General features: G+C 43.5%; 1 protein-coding gene across 2 annotated transcripts in view; it reads right to left on the reverse strand.

The window, feature by feature from the left end:
* The window catches only part of HIF1A (hypoxia inducible factor 1 subunit alpha), a 30675-nt gene extending 15978 nt beyond the window's left edge, over positions 1-14697 (reverse strand). For both annotated transcript variants that reach the window (XR_014955812.1, XM_021554520.3), the window contains exons 1-2: positions 14403-14697; positions 56-246 (exon numbers count right to left, since the gene is read on the reverse strand). Coding sequence is in view for 1 of the 2 variants with exons in the window: in XM_021554520.3 (XP_021410195.3) it covers positions 56-246; positions 14403-14437 (226 nt within the window). In the remaining variant the exon portion in view is untranslated. The remainder of the gene's footprint in view (positions 1-55; positions 247-14402) is intronic.
* Between the last annotated feature and the right edge of the window lie 218 nt (positions 14698-14915).

Genomic DNA, 14915 nt, shown 5'->3' on the forward strand with positions numbered 1-14915 from the left:
ACAAATAGATTCTTCCTCAATATCCCTCCCAGCTGGTGCCAGGCTGCTCCCTCACCAGCATCCAGCAGCTTCCTCATGCGCAGGTAGCTGATGGTCAGCCGCATGATGGACGCCTTGTCCAGGTGTGCGCTGACGGTGTGGGGCAGGGGCAGCTGGTGCGCCAGCTCGTAGAACACTTCCGACTCCTTGCTCCTCCTGCACCGGGCTGCATCCCTGGACTTCTCTTTCCTGCGTTCAGAGCTAATCCTATAGAAACAAAGTTTTGGGTTAGGATAGGGAAGTGAGCTCTCTGGGATTAAGTGTCTTTGAAACTAAGTTACCCAGCAGTCAAGGAAACCAGTTGTGGAAGTTGAATAATGTAAAGATTAGGTTTAAAAATGCAAGTGTAATTCTTTGTATCAACTTCTGCCCCGTTTGGGCTCTGCCAGAATTAAATTCAAACCCACAGTCTTCCAATGAGATCAGCTCTTCAAAGAGACTTTCATACTCTGAATTCTTCCTGCTAATCTCATACTTTGAGTGCTGCCTCTTCAGCCTCCAAATCCTGACCCTTCAAGCCCATTCAGCAAATCACAGAGTAGGTAATTTCCAGCTCAATGCTCCAGCATCATGTATCACGTATATTCTCCAAGTTCTTCCTTTTTTACCATCCTTACAAAGCCCACCTAACAGGTCAGATAAGCAGGGGTACTCATTTAACATGAGATATGCTGCTTTTCAAGCAATCCAGAAAGTCCCTTCCCCAAAACAATCTATGATGAATCTGTGATTCACTCTTTCTCCAGAAAAGCCCCTTCCAGAGTCTCCCCTCTACTGGAAAACAATACCTCATTCTCCTTCCACTGCCTCCTCCAGAACACGAGGTAGAGAGCAGCTCACTGAGAGAAAGCACTGAAACAGTTAAGACTGTGAGTAACAGGGAGAATTCCCCATTTTCACATCACCCACACCGGGTCACTTCTGCCTCATGCATCTGGTCAGATGAGTTTTGAACTAAACATTTCACATGGGAGCTCCAAATTTTCCCACATGCAAACAAGAATTCAGTGTTGCTGTGATCCCTGAGGAAATAAATGTGCTTTTATTTTTAAATGAACAATACAAAACCACACACTATTATTGTATTAAGGTTTTTTTTTTATACATTTACATCTTCTGAAGGCACCCGGATTTCATTTTACATTCACCTGAGATATAAAAGGCAGATGCAGTTTGGGAATTACTTTTTTAAAGATTTCACAAGACTTTAAAGCCATCCACTACCACTGCAAAATTCCCATTGCTAAGTCTGTGGATCTGTGCAAAAGTCCTTTTTAGTTAGCACACATCTTGTGAGAGGTACCACAAATGACAGAGCAAAGCAATTCACGAACGAATGATCCCTGGGACATAATGAACCAGATTCAATGAATCACAGAATGGTTTGGGTTGGAAGTGACCTTCAAGATCAACCAGTTTCAACCCCCCTGCCATGAGCAGAGACACATTCCACTATCCCAGGTTGCTCCCAGCCCCATCCAACCTAGCCTGGAGCACTGTAATGGGGCAATCACAGCTACTCTGGGCAATCTGTGCCAGGGCCTCACCATCCTCAGAGCAAAGATCTTCTTCCTAACATCTAATCTGTACCTCCCCTCTTCAGTATTAGCAAATACATACCCCAAACCACATTTTCAGTCCTTTACCTGCCATGCTACCCATAGTGGCCAAAACCTTGCTTAGCTTGAGCAGAAACACAAGTATAACAATACCGTGTTGGATGTTGGAAGCACAAATGCCTTGACATATGGACAAAGTTTAATAATCATGAAAAAGACAAAATAAGCCATCAGAATCTCTTTTACAATTACCTTCCTTTTTACCAACTTGATAAAACTATATGCTATCCCCACCATCCTCTCCTCCTACTCCTGCCAGCAAAGAAAAACTATTGCTGTGGAATGAAAACCATTAATGGATTGACATAATAGTAATAAAAGACCTTTGGAAAACTAACTTATGGGAATTGTAAAAAATTCTGACATACAATAGTCCCATTGATTCCTGTGACTATAAGCCCATGTCCTTTAGAAATGCAGCCTAAAATATCTGACAATATATCCCCATATTGCAGATTTCTTCACATTGAATTTCCCTGTGACAAGATGTTTCTGTTGTAGTGATGGATATCTTGGTCTGAGAAGCTTGAGGCTCCTGACATACAGGTATATCTGGAAACAGCCATTACGAAAAGGCTGACCTTTAACAATACTGCAAAAATATTTTAGCTATTTAACCTGACTGATTAAATATTTCTTACTGAAGACAAGTCTCAAGTACCTTTTCTCTTAGTGGAAAATTAAGGGTGGAGGGGGAAAAAAATATCTGTCCTCTTTCTTGGACCCAGATTTCATTGTAACTCTATTTTGTCAAAGGTATTTCAAGCTAACTGTCGTGGTTTAACCCCAGCCCACAAGTAAGTACCACAAAGCTGTTTGCTCACTACCTGTCCCACCCTTGTGGGATGGGGAGGAAAACTGCAATGAAGGTAAAACTAGTGGGTCAACTTAAAAACAGTTTAATAATTGAAACAAAATAATCATTGCAATGACAAAGGAGACAACATAAAGAAAGAAACAAGACTCAAGACAGACAAGTGATGCTCGATGCAATTGCTCCACACCCTCTGACTGATGTCCAGCCTGTCCCAGAGCAGGGCCCAGCACCTCCCAGCCAACTCCTCCAGTTCACACACTGGCCACGATGCTCTGTGGTTTGGAATGTCTCTTTGGTCAGTCCAGGTCAGCTGTCCTGGCTGGGCTTTGTTTTTCCCCTCCTGCCTTCCTGTGCATCTCCTCACTGGCACAGCAGGGGAAACTGAGGAGTCCTTAACTCAGGGGAAGCACTGTGCAACAACAACTAAAACCTCAGTGTGCTGTCAGCACTATTCTCCAAAACACAGCCCTGCATCAACTACTTAGGAAGAAAATTCATTCTATCCCAGCTGAAACTGTAACAATAGCACAAGAAATTCTGTTGCCTAAGACAGATTCACCTTTAGACCTTAGATTTTTGCTAGCTACTCAATCAAGATCCTTTCACTGGCAAAATGTTCATCCTACAACAAAAACTCAAGAGAGAATTACTTGAAGTAAACGCTTGCCATCCACCCTTATTCCTGCAGTTTTGTCATGGCTTCCTTTTCACGTGCAGACACTTTTAAGTTAAAAGTCCCCTGCTTTGGCAATCAAGCTGAGCACTTCAAGTCCACAGGTTTGTCAGGCTTGTGTGAATCACACAGGGCACTCAAGAGATGAAAATAGACGCTAGCCTCACAAGTTGGGATTTCAGCTCTCGTATTTGCTTTTTGACAGCCTAATGTTCTTGAAAATATTTTGGGTAGTTTCCAGATTTTTGCCAGGTTTTAGCACCCTCGGCAGCAGCCTTCAGCAGGAACAGTCAAAACTTCTCACAGCCATTGAATTATTAATTACCAACCAAAACACTGCTCAAATCCAGCCCATAGTGCTTTCTGTTAAAAATTAATCCCACAGTAAGATCATCAAGTGCTGCCAGCTGGAGCTGATGGGCAAAACCCAAGGAAAAGGGGATGCTGGAACCAACCAGTGCTGCCTGAGTGGCAGCATCTCCTCTCCCTTTTACTATGTGTTTCCTTTCTAGAAAGGCAACTACTATAGATAGATGTTTAAACTGTACAGCACAACAGTTGGCTATTTTTAGCTGCTATTTAAACCTAAGCTGTAACCAATCTGAGTAAAACCCAGCAATTTAAATAGGAAGATTAACTACCAGCTTCAAAGAGCATTTCTTTAATGGATCAAATTAATAAGGAAAAGGTCTTTCACAAATGAGGTTTAATTACCAAGTGAAGTCATTGTTGCCTCAACACAGAAATGCCACCAAACTAAAAAAAAAAAAAAATTCTTTACTATTGCGAATACTCTAAGCTTTGTTACAATTGCATAAAGTAAATTAAAAAACACACATCAGCATGTATAGCTGCTCACAATTTTCTGTGTAGTTAATTAAACGACACTGAATTCCTGTAAAGAAAACCAATTTCCAAAGCGAGCATTCTCCTCACCAGAGGGGAAGGAAAGGGAGCTCAGGGAAGGGGATTGTTAACAGTGAGATGTGAAGTGCCACAAGATCAGTTTAAACAAATCATATCACTTCTCTTATCTGTTCTTTTGGAGCTGCCCCTGTGTAAAGCTCATGATCTTCTCAACAGAAAGAGCACTCTGCAGAAAAGGAGCCAAGCTCCATTTGAAACAAACCCCAAACTTCAGAGCTGTATTGCAGCCTTCTGCTGTCAGTCTGGCACGAAACAAAAACACCTCAAAAGCCTGAAGAAAACCTCAGCTGCTGAGTGGATTATACATGCAATGAAAATATCAGAAATGCCAGTGCTGGACAGGAAATTGCATGCATTTTCAGGTCTGATTTTCCTGCAAAATTTCAGTGCCAGACATTCATTTCATTTTCTACCACCAGAATACAGAGAATCATAAGCATGTTATCCACGAGAGCTCAGTGAAAGCAGTTTCTCTGACCCCTTTAAATTCAATACCACTTCTTATATATAAGAGATGTTTACATGCAATAGCTGAATAAAATCTGAGCTTCAGAAGATATTTGAGTTAGAGACCCAGAGCAGAAGAGTATTTGACAACCAGGACTCACTGCAGCTGAACCAAGAGCTCAGCTGAAGGATATAACTCAGACTCCCACTCCCTGCCTCAAATAATGGTGAACAGAAACAAAGTTGTACAACAAGAATTTGCCCAACAGCCTTGAGAGCAAAGCACAGCAGCAGCAACCCGTGCCCACCAGTTACAGATGTTAATATTTGAGTGTGCAGCTCCTGTCATCATGGTCATACCAACCATCTGGGCCACAGCATCTCCCAAATAACACATCATTCCCCACACCATCCCAAAGACCCCTCCACAGCAGATTCCTACAAGTGAACCGCCAATTGTCTAAATGCAGCCCAAATTTTTCATTTCCCTGAGTGAAAAACAAATCAATTGCCACATATAAATTGGCTTGTTCCTCCTTATTTACCAATGGCAAACAGACCAAAATAAAAAAAAAAAAAAAAAAAAAAACCAACAAAACAAAATACCGAACCCTGGAAAATACCACCAGTAACTGGTAATTTTGGTTGAAAAAAATTAGATAAAAATAGTCAATGGATAGAACTTAAAACATCTAGCAGTCACCTTTGTCTCCTTCTAGCTTTTAAAATCACCACCCAGCATTCAGAAATTTTTTAAACAGTGTACATATTATTAGATTTAAAAAAAAAAAATCAAGAGGTTTCCTTCATATCACTTTGCTACAGTTACAGATTTTCTCCCATTCAAACCTACTATTTCCCTAATAAGGTACATTTTAACCTATATATGTCTTTTCAGTTCCGAGGTAAAATAACTTGTACATGATTAATTAACCCAGGCTCATCTTTCTTGATACAGGTTTTAATACACCCTAAAATATAAACATCTTCCAATAGCAATTCACATTTTTCTCTTTAAATTTTCTTTCTTCAACCAAGTGGCTTTGTATTGATCACATTATTTGTTCCTAAAGTTTCATAGAAATATACATTGTAGGAAACAAGAAATCCAAATTAGTAATATGCCTCAAATTTGGTAACATCTTCTTGAGCTTTAACTAGTTTTCAGTTCTGCCATTAATTGCCATCATTTGCCAGTAAAAGATTCAGATATTCCCATGTTAGTAACAATCTCTTATTTCAGACTGTAAAATTACTCTGGGAAACACCTGGCTTAGAAATGGAGTCACAAAAACTATATCCGCTATAACATAGCTTCATTTTTTTCTTCATTACACCAAAAAAAGAAGTAAATATTACAACACAGCAATATAATAAAAGTATATGACATCAAGATGGTATTGGAACTTTAGAAAATAGACCTGCAAGTGGTCTCATGTTTAACTTTTAAGGCTGAATGCATTCCTGCAGTTGGTATAGAACTTGGTCACCTTTTCAGGCCCAGCCTAAGCAAGGTATTTCTGGCAGCACAGCTGGACAGGACAGAGGGGCAGCTCCTGGTCTGCAGCCATACCCTGCAGAACACCCACAATAAGCAGTTGTGTCCATGTGGAGTGTGAATAGCTCAGCCCCAGGCTTGTCCCACCAACCACTTTCACCTACAGCCAAAGAATCCTAGGACAAAGTTCTACTCTCCTGACTGATCCATACATGATCACTTGGGTGTTTTCACTGTTTGCAAGATCTGTGTTTTGTCCAGAGCTGCTAGCCATGATACTTGTTAAATTATTCCTCCATGGAAAGAAGGTCCAGGTAAGCCCAGCACTTAGCACAGAGAAACTAAAACAGTGGAACTGCTCTATCAACAACTTCATATGAAAAACTGGTTTATAATGAAAGAGAACACCACCCAAATCCAGTTATTTAGGCATAGGGGAGCTAAGGAGCTGATCAACTTCAATGAGGGGGGACAGAGCTGCAGTTTTAGCACCATCTAACAAGTCTTGAGACAGACCCACACAAACATGGCCTAGAATCACAGGGAGCCCTGACAGCCCCATTCCCTCTCCCTCCCAGCCCTGCAGTGGCACACACGTCTGTCCCCAGCAGCTCAGACTGTTCATCCCTCAGTAGGAAAATTTTTTTCAAATTGGCTGGGACGGGTGCTCCTTCTTCCTATTGCAGCTGTACAGAATTACTACAGCCTCTTGGCTGCCAGTTCTCCATGAGTTTAGGGTTACAGCTTTGACCCACCTTACTTTGACGTGATTTCCTTTTAAAGAATTATTGCTTTATGGCCAATTTTATTTACTAGTTGTTCTTACATTATAGTCTGTGTAGAGAGTTCTTGTGAGGAAAAAAACACCCACACCCAAACCTTGTGTGCAATCAGAAGCATGTGATTACACAGAACAAAGTCTTGCTCTTCATGAATTAATGAACATCACAGCCCACTAATTCAACTCAGGAAAGAACTCAGAAATTCCTTACATACAGTATGAATGATTCAAAAGAGATTTAACTGCAGAAACTAACATAACATCCAAGCAGAAATGACACCACTGTACATAAACTATTAAAGTTCATTCCTTTGTATATTTCTTTCTAAAATAGCAATTCAAACCATTTTCTTTACATGAGGATAGTTACAGGCGTTTCCTATAGCCTGACTACCACCAAAACAAATCCCTAACTGATAAAACTCTAACAAATCAGGAGAGCAAGCAGGCAGGTCAGCCTGGATTAGCTACAGGAGCACCAGTGCTCTGAAAGCCACCAGCGTTTACAAAATGAGAGTGGGGAGAGGCAGTGAGAGGAGCCTCACTCAGCTCACCTAGAGAAGTCTTACTGGCAACACCACAAATCCATATAAACACCCATCCTACAGACAAATCACAGCACACAGGAGCCAGCAGCAGAGCCTTAATGGCCTGAACCCATCAGCCCCACACTGACAAGATTATCCATCAACTGGATTTGGCCTTGAATTGACCTGAAACCCCAACTACCTCCCCACGTAGAAAGTGTAAGAGGAGAAAACTTAAATATTGTCATTTCTAATTTAGATCATGGTGAAGTAATTCTATCACATCTTACTATACAATGTAACCCACCCACAGTTTACCTTTGCATTGTAATAAACTGTTTTAAAATAACCACATGGCATACAGTGGTGGCATGCAAGAAATTTTTTTTCCAGCTACGTTATTTGGCTTTTTCTTGAGTATATTTTTTTCCTTAATTAGTTGTGCTTTACCCTTCAGGATTAAAGGTACATGTAGAAAAACTGTGTTTATTATTACAGAAAAATCAGAGCTATTCAAAAGAGATATCTGAACAAGGGCTTGACAACTAGACACTAAGTGCTCTCCTCCCTTCAGCCCTTCTGCTTTTGCTTCTACCAAGCTCACAAAAAAAATGACATAAAACATATCCCCAAGATATCTGTCAGGCTCTCAGTTAACAACGTTTTAGCTAAGAACTGGTCTACCTTCAGACAGATGCAGACTCTTGATAAAGTAACTAATTTTAGTCTAAATCATGGCACAAAAATATATCTTCTGTTTTGTCCACTGCATTTGGTTTTCAAGACTGGAGGCTGGATATTTTCCCTCATTGCTTCCATCCAAGTTTCATCCCTTCACCTCAAGTTCCTCAACTGCTTTCAGTTAAGAGGGTATTTTGTAATCAAGGGTTTCTAAGAATAGGGGGGAAAAAAAAGGAATAGAAGTAAGAGATATCAAGTTTTATTTTTCTGTATGAATATAGAACAGACCCACTAAGCAGTCAAGAGAAACATTTACAACAATAGCTAGGACAAAAAGCCTACAGCAATGTCAGCTCAGCATCCAATAGACTCAATAGGGTGCAAGGAGAAAGTCCTTTTTGAAGGACTGAGCACCAAAATTCCCATCCCCAGCTAAACCATTCCTTTCTATGGTTTAGCTAGTGGAGGCTGCAGTCTTTATATTTGATGTGGATTACTTAATGTCTTTCAAGGGAGGAGAGCAGGGAGCAAACATAAGGAGATAAGCCTTTAGTAACCCCCTTTCTATCATAACAGTCCATTTACTATTCACATTTGTGAGCAAAAACAGGAGGCTTGGCCTCAAATACCTTTGCTTCTTGAAATGCACAAATTTTCATAAAGTGACATCAGTCTAGTTTTGGTTTAGGATTGACAATGAAAGACTTTCATTCTGGTAAACAAAACAGGTCACCTTTTTGAAGTAACATTTCCAGGACTATTACAAATCAAATCAAAATGGTTATTAAACAAGTTGCTTGGTAAAACCTTCCAGTGTTGTAATTATAATCAGTGCTGCTGATTCAGTATCCTCAATGCTTCACTTGGAGTTCAGGCTCTAATGCAGTGAGTTAAAAGATTTGTTGTAACATTTCTCAAAATGCTTAAGGAGCATTCATTCACACCAAATTAAACAGAAGCTGCACAGTATCTCTGCTAACACACACAGGTATGCTTTGGTGTCTTTAAGGAACAACTAGTTACCATCTTGAAGCACCAGTTCTTCAGCGCCAGCAGAGACATTTTGAATTTCTTGGTACTAAAATATCTCAAGCTTTTAGAGGGCTACATTTCTCTGGAAGTCCCAGTATTATCAGACTTCAACAGGAAGAAAGGACAGATTATGCACATGATGAAATTGCTCTTTATCAATGCACCTTCTCTGAGTTCTCAAACCCAACCCCCAGGCTGGTATGAACAGGCGTAACTTCAACCGAGGCTGTGGCTCCACATCAAAGAACCCTGAAGTGTTCATCACCTACATAAACTGCATTCAAAATATACATATGCTGGCATGCATTCAACTTGATTCCATGTTCCTAATGATTTCAGAATATAATTTTCATAGAGATTTTTATTCCAAGCTAAATAGCAGAGATCTGGCAACCTGCATCTTCCTTAAATTTTCAGTCATTAGTTAAAGTGCAAAGGCTCATCTTCTCTCCTGTAGTCCCCAGTGTCACAAAACCTCCCTGGGTCTCCCATTTCAGAGCAGTCCTCAGTGGAAAACTCAGATTCTCCTGTATTCTCTTCCATCCACTCTAATACAAAGGAAGTTTCTCAGGAGAGCTCAAAATGCTCAGAATTTCCCAAATTCAAAAGGGAAAGGGCTGTTATAACATGAAAAGATGATTCCATGCATTACCTAGGTGGTTTTTCTGAGGCATGTAAACACCTGCCCATATAACTGTGTATGTGAAGATAAAAGGTGCAGTAATCTGGAACATTCCTTCCTTTTGGACACCAGCTGGATAGGAACAGGTATGGGTTATTGTGCCTTCTTGTAAGCCTCTTGCAAAATTTGTTTTTGTTTTGATTCTGCTTGTTTTTTAAAGAACACATCTTGTAATTGAATTGGTATTTGCATATTCTTGGAAGTATCATCAGGAAAAGCTTGATGCTCTTGTATACCACCACTAAACCATGTGGGACTTCCCTCCTGGGTTTACTTAGCCATGCACACTCTACAACCAGGTAAAAATTATTTCGTTGGCATGTCCTAACACCAAAGTTCTTTAGGAATAAATTAATACTACCTAATTCTCTTTGGTAGTGCAAAAAAATAAATCAAATATTAGCAGCTTCTGTCATTCAATGTCCCCTTTAATTTAAAAAGATCTCATGCAAGCCTACTTGAAATCCAGCATTCTAACACAAACTGGTGCAATATTACTACTGAGCAACATGAACACATTCAAGAATTCAATCCACTGTGTTACACAGGCTCAGCAAGGGTCCTCAAGGCTTCCAGGCTGGAAGCACACCAACGGGAACATACACAACCTTAGGAGTTTTGGCTTACACTGCAATGCCGCTGATATTTGACAGTGTTATTAATATTTAATCGACTAATTTTTTTTTTTAAATTTACCATCAGCAGTCTTGGAACCAGACACAAACTCCAGGCATTATAGTTCAAGGATGGGGAGGAACAAAGGTCTATGGCTGCTTGCACAACGTGCAGGGGAGGAAGAAAGCACCTGTAGGTGAATTCACGCATCACAGGCATGACAGCAGCGTGGTCTCCTCTAGTGGCACTAGGAAGACAGCAGGGCACTGCTTCTCAGTTCCTCAAGGCTTACAAAGGGCATGCCACCTTAGCCTAACCTAAGTAAGCCCTTGATGGGCACTTCTGATAAGAGAAACCAACCAGAAGACAGGGATGGCAATTAAATGAGAGAATAAAATCGATTATCCACTTCACACCTCCACCTTTAAACCAACAGCTGACTTAACTGCCACACTTAGGATGCTGATAAGAGTATGCAGCTCCGTTTGTTCCCCCCTGCACCTTCCAAAAATGGTCCAGCATGTACCTCCAGGGAAGGAAAAGCATTTCAACAGAAGGCTGAATTGCTAGAAAAGTTTCAAAGAAAAACCTCTTACTATCACATCACCCTGTTAACATACCCCCTGACAACCTGGACCATCTGATCACGGCTGCACCAGCCCTCTTAGCTAAGCGTGGACTGGTTGTTGGTATTTCAGGCACCCCAACCGAGAGACCCAGACTGGAGGCTGGAGACACTGTGTTTTAAAGGGCAAAGCAAGCATGACTGTAAACAAAAACCAGAAAACCCTCCTGCTGCTTCCATCAGCTCACTGGCAAATTATCAGACATTCACTGATAAATGGAACCAAAGCACCAGCAGAGCAAAATTATGGAAAATTTCTACAGCAGGAAAATCCTCCACAGCTATTCTTCCCTGACTTTCAATGCCTTGATGCTGATGAGGACGGGCAGCAGCACTATGCTGTCCCCTTCATCTTTACTGGGAACTGGGAAACCATTTCTAGTCATTTTTATTAAAGGAATTCACAAAACTTTTCATGTTTGAGGCAGTGCAAAGAACAGGCAACACAGGTAAACCCTATGGCAAGGCAAACAATCCAGAAAAATCCAGAAAGCAGTAAAACCACTGTTCTATGAGCCAGAAACCGCTCAGCATTCCCCATACCTGTGGGGAGACTCTACAGGAGATTTACTGAAAGATTCCTCCTCTTCTTACAGCCCGGATTATACAAAAGGGTTTTGTATTCACTTTCGACTCTAGCAATGGTGGCTCAGTTCCCCCAGCGCTGAGAGAAATTAACAGACAAAAGCACTGGTACACACAATCCTAAAGACCTCATACACGTTTAAGAAAAAACAGGGGTAGCCACTGCACTTCAGAGCCATCAGCACAGGGTACAGGCTTCTCAAACAGATTCTGGAGCTGGACTTCGGTGGCAAAAATCCAGCAGAAAATCCCTGATCTTCCAAATCATCCCCTTTAGACACTAAAAAATAAGTTTCAAGGCCCAACTCTGAGGAACTGAAAAGCTGACGTTCTTCTGCAAGGCACCCATGTCAGAATATTAAATTTCATTGGCTTATACCATCTTAAGACCCAGAATGAATGCTCCAAAAATCACTTACCATATTTATTTAGTACCTATAGCATTTAAAATATGTATTTTATGTTCTAAAGACTTACAGCACACTAACAAAATGACTCCGCGTTACCTACGAGCTGCAAGCCACTACAAAAGTAAGGACTAATCCATAACCCTAAATGACTGTTTACTTAAAAAGACACTAGAATTCCTCTGCTAATAGTGAAGTGTCACAGCACAGACCCGAGGAAAAGCTTTTCACTACATCAGCCATCTGCACACTGGAGTTTGTTAAAAGAATATTGAGAAAAATCCCATACTTCTCACCAAAAGCCTTAAATTTGGCTCAAATGAGAGTGGATGAGCAAACAAAGCTCCCAACAACTCTGTTTCACCCACTCCATGCATAGAAACGCAGTCCTTGAGCACCTGGGGGAAAACCCAGGAGCACATCAAAGTGATACAACTACTGAAGAATGGCTAAAACCCAAATAATTCAGTATCTAATCATGGCGTGATACTTGATTTCTTAGGGAATCTTGACCCCTGTACATATACAAGAAGCTTGGAACCACATCAAAAAATTGACTCAACAGGCCAGTATAAAAATCCACACCTTCAGATACTGCTATGACCAAACTTCACTTTAAAGACTGAGACATAAACTTGGGCAAATTCCATATTTTCTGAATCTCACAGCATATAATTAAGTGAATAAGAAGCTTTACATTAACTATCAAGAGATAAACACTATCCACATACAAGCAGAGGGAGAGGCAAGGAATAAAAGAATCTTAACCCATGCCAAAATTGAGGTGTACTGTATATACAATTAGCCAAAGTTTTATCATCAAAGGTGATAAAGAAAAGGACGTAAAGGACTTCTCCCTTCAAGGTATTCTGAATATGGACACTATCAAACCTAAACCCTTCAAAAACAACCCAGGTTTTTGAGAAATGCAAGCATTTCTATTTTCATGAAGTTCTCTGCTGAGCTCATATCCTTCCTTTTTTTGCTTAGCCATCTTCGCTCAACTGTACATCCACAGCCCCCAGGATGAATGTACCACAGACACAGCTCTATGTTTTCCATTAAAACCCTGCAACAGGAGTAATCTGAATATTCCTTTATAAGAAACATTCCTGACTTTGAACTTTGTCTGCATGAAACAGAAAACAACAAATTCTCTTTCTTAAGCCCTGCCTTTAGGAAGGAAGGATGAGCTTTGCATACTCATTCTTGCATTCTGAAGAAAGCAGATTACATCCAGGATAAGGCAATTCAAAAAAAATAAAAAAAGAAAAAGAAAAAGTCTTCCAGTGGGGCAGAACGGTAAGTTAAAAATAGCAAATGCTCAAAGGCAAAAGTAAAATAGAGAAACAAAAAAGCCCAATAAACCAAAATAAAAGTCTCAGAAAACAACTCTCAAACCCCTTTCCTAGACCTGCCACTAAATTAGGGCATCAGAGCAAAGAGCAGATTAATCATTTTGGTTGCAACATTTTCTCACAGGCTCCTCAGGAGCCATCCTCCCGGAGTAGAGAAACCAGAGGTGGAATGCCACCCCGGGTGCCCCCGTGCTGGGATTTCACCGGACCGAGAGGCGCTTCTCCCATCCCTCCCCGGCACCGGCTCCAAAGGCGCTCCGAGGCCGCCGGTGCCTCCTCCCAGCCCGGCACAAAGCTCACCATCCATTTTACAAGCGGCCAGGCTCCTTCCCGACACAACTTACTCGCTGGAACACTTACTGCGCTTAATCTGCTCAGATGACCCTTGGATACAAGGGCAGGCAAAACGCATCTCGAATAATTAAAAGGCGAGAAAAGGTATCGATATCCATATAAACAAACCTTCTGCAGATGGCGAACACGGCAATTAATCCCTCCACAAAGCCCCACCGCCGGGACCTGCTCACCCGAGCCCCCCGGCTCCTTAAACTTCACCGCCTAACAAAGGCTTTTAAGGGTTTTATTCCCCCCCACCCTTTCCTCTAATTTGCGCTTACAATCCTCGGTGAATTATTCATACTCCTCAACTCACATTGTCCATCCGCCCCCCCCTCCCCCCTTACACCTCCCCAGCGCGACTTTTGGGGATTTTTTAAAAGCCGAGTATCTCCAGAATGCGAGCCGGCCCTTTTGCGCACAAAGCCGGGGCACGGCGGGCTGGGAGCGCGCCGGGCACGGGGCACGATCGATCCCTGCCCGCCCGTCTCCGGGAGCGGAGCGGCCCCGGGTCGCTGCCGGGCAGCGCGGCCGAGCCCGGGCGCTTCCCCCCGGCCCCGAGCCCCGGCCCGCTCCCCCCGCCGACAAAATGGCGACGTGGACGAGAAGGAGAAGGAGGAATGGAAGAGCGGAGCGCTCCGCGGGCCGGGGGAGGGCGGCGGGGAAGAGGACGAGGAGGGGGCGGCGGTAACAAAGCAGGGGGCGGCGGGGCCCGGCAGCAGAGAGCGGCGGGGGGCGGCGCGGCATCGCTACCTCTTCTTGTCGGTGACGCCGCCGGGGCTGTCCATGGCGGCGGGACGGCTTCTCCTCCCGCCGGCTCCCTGGGACGCGAGGCTCCGATGGCGGTGGCGGGGAGATGGCGGCGCCGAGCCGGGTGTGGGGCCGCGCGGGCTCAGAGCATCGGGGCACGGGCTGCGGGAGGTGCGGGCGCGGCGCGGGGCCCGCGCTGCGCCAGTGAGGAGCGGCGGCGCGGCCCGGCCCCTGCGCGGGGTCAGCTGAGCGCTCAGCTGGGCGGGGGCCGCGCCTCACGTGCGGCGCTGCGTGCGGGGCGGGCCCGGGCCCGGCCGGCCCCACCGCGGCCCCACCGCGGTCCGATGGCTCCCGGCCGGCCCCACCGCAGCCCCACCGCGGCCCCACCGCGGCCCGATCGCTCCCGGCCGGTCCCACAGCGGCCCGATCGCTCCCGACCGGCCCCACCACGGCCCCACCGCGGCCCGATCGCTCCCGGCCGGCCCCACCGCAGCCCCACCGCGGCCCCACCGCGGC

The sequence above is a fragment of the Lonchura striata genome, chromosome 5 (genome assembly GCF_050655825.1).
Source record: "Lonchura striata isolate lonStrDom1 chromosome 5, ASM5065582v1, whole genome shotgun sequence".
NCBI classification, from domain to species: Eukaryota; Metazoa; Chordata; class Aves; order Passeriformes; family Estrildidae; genus Lonchura; species Lonchura striata.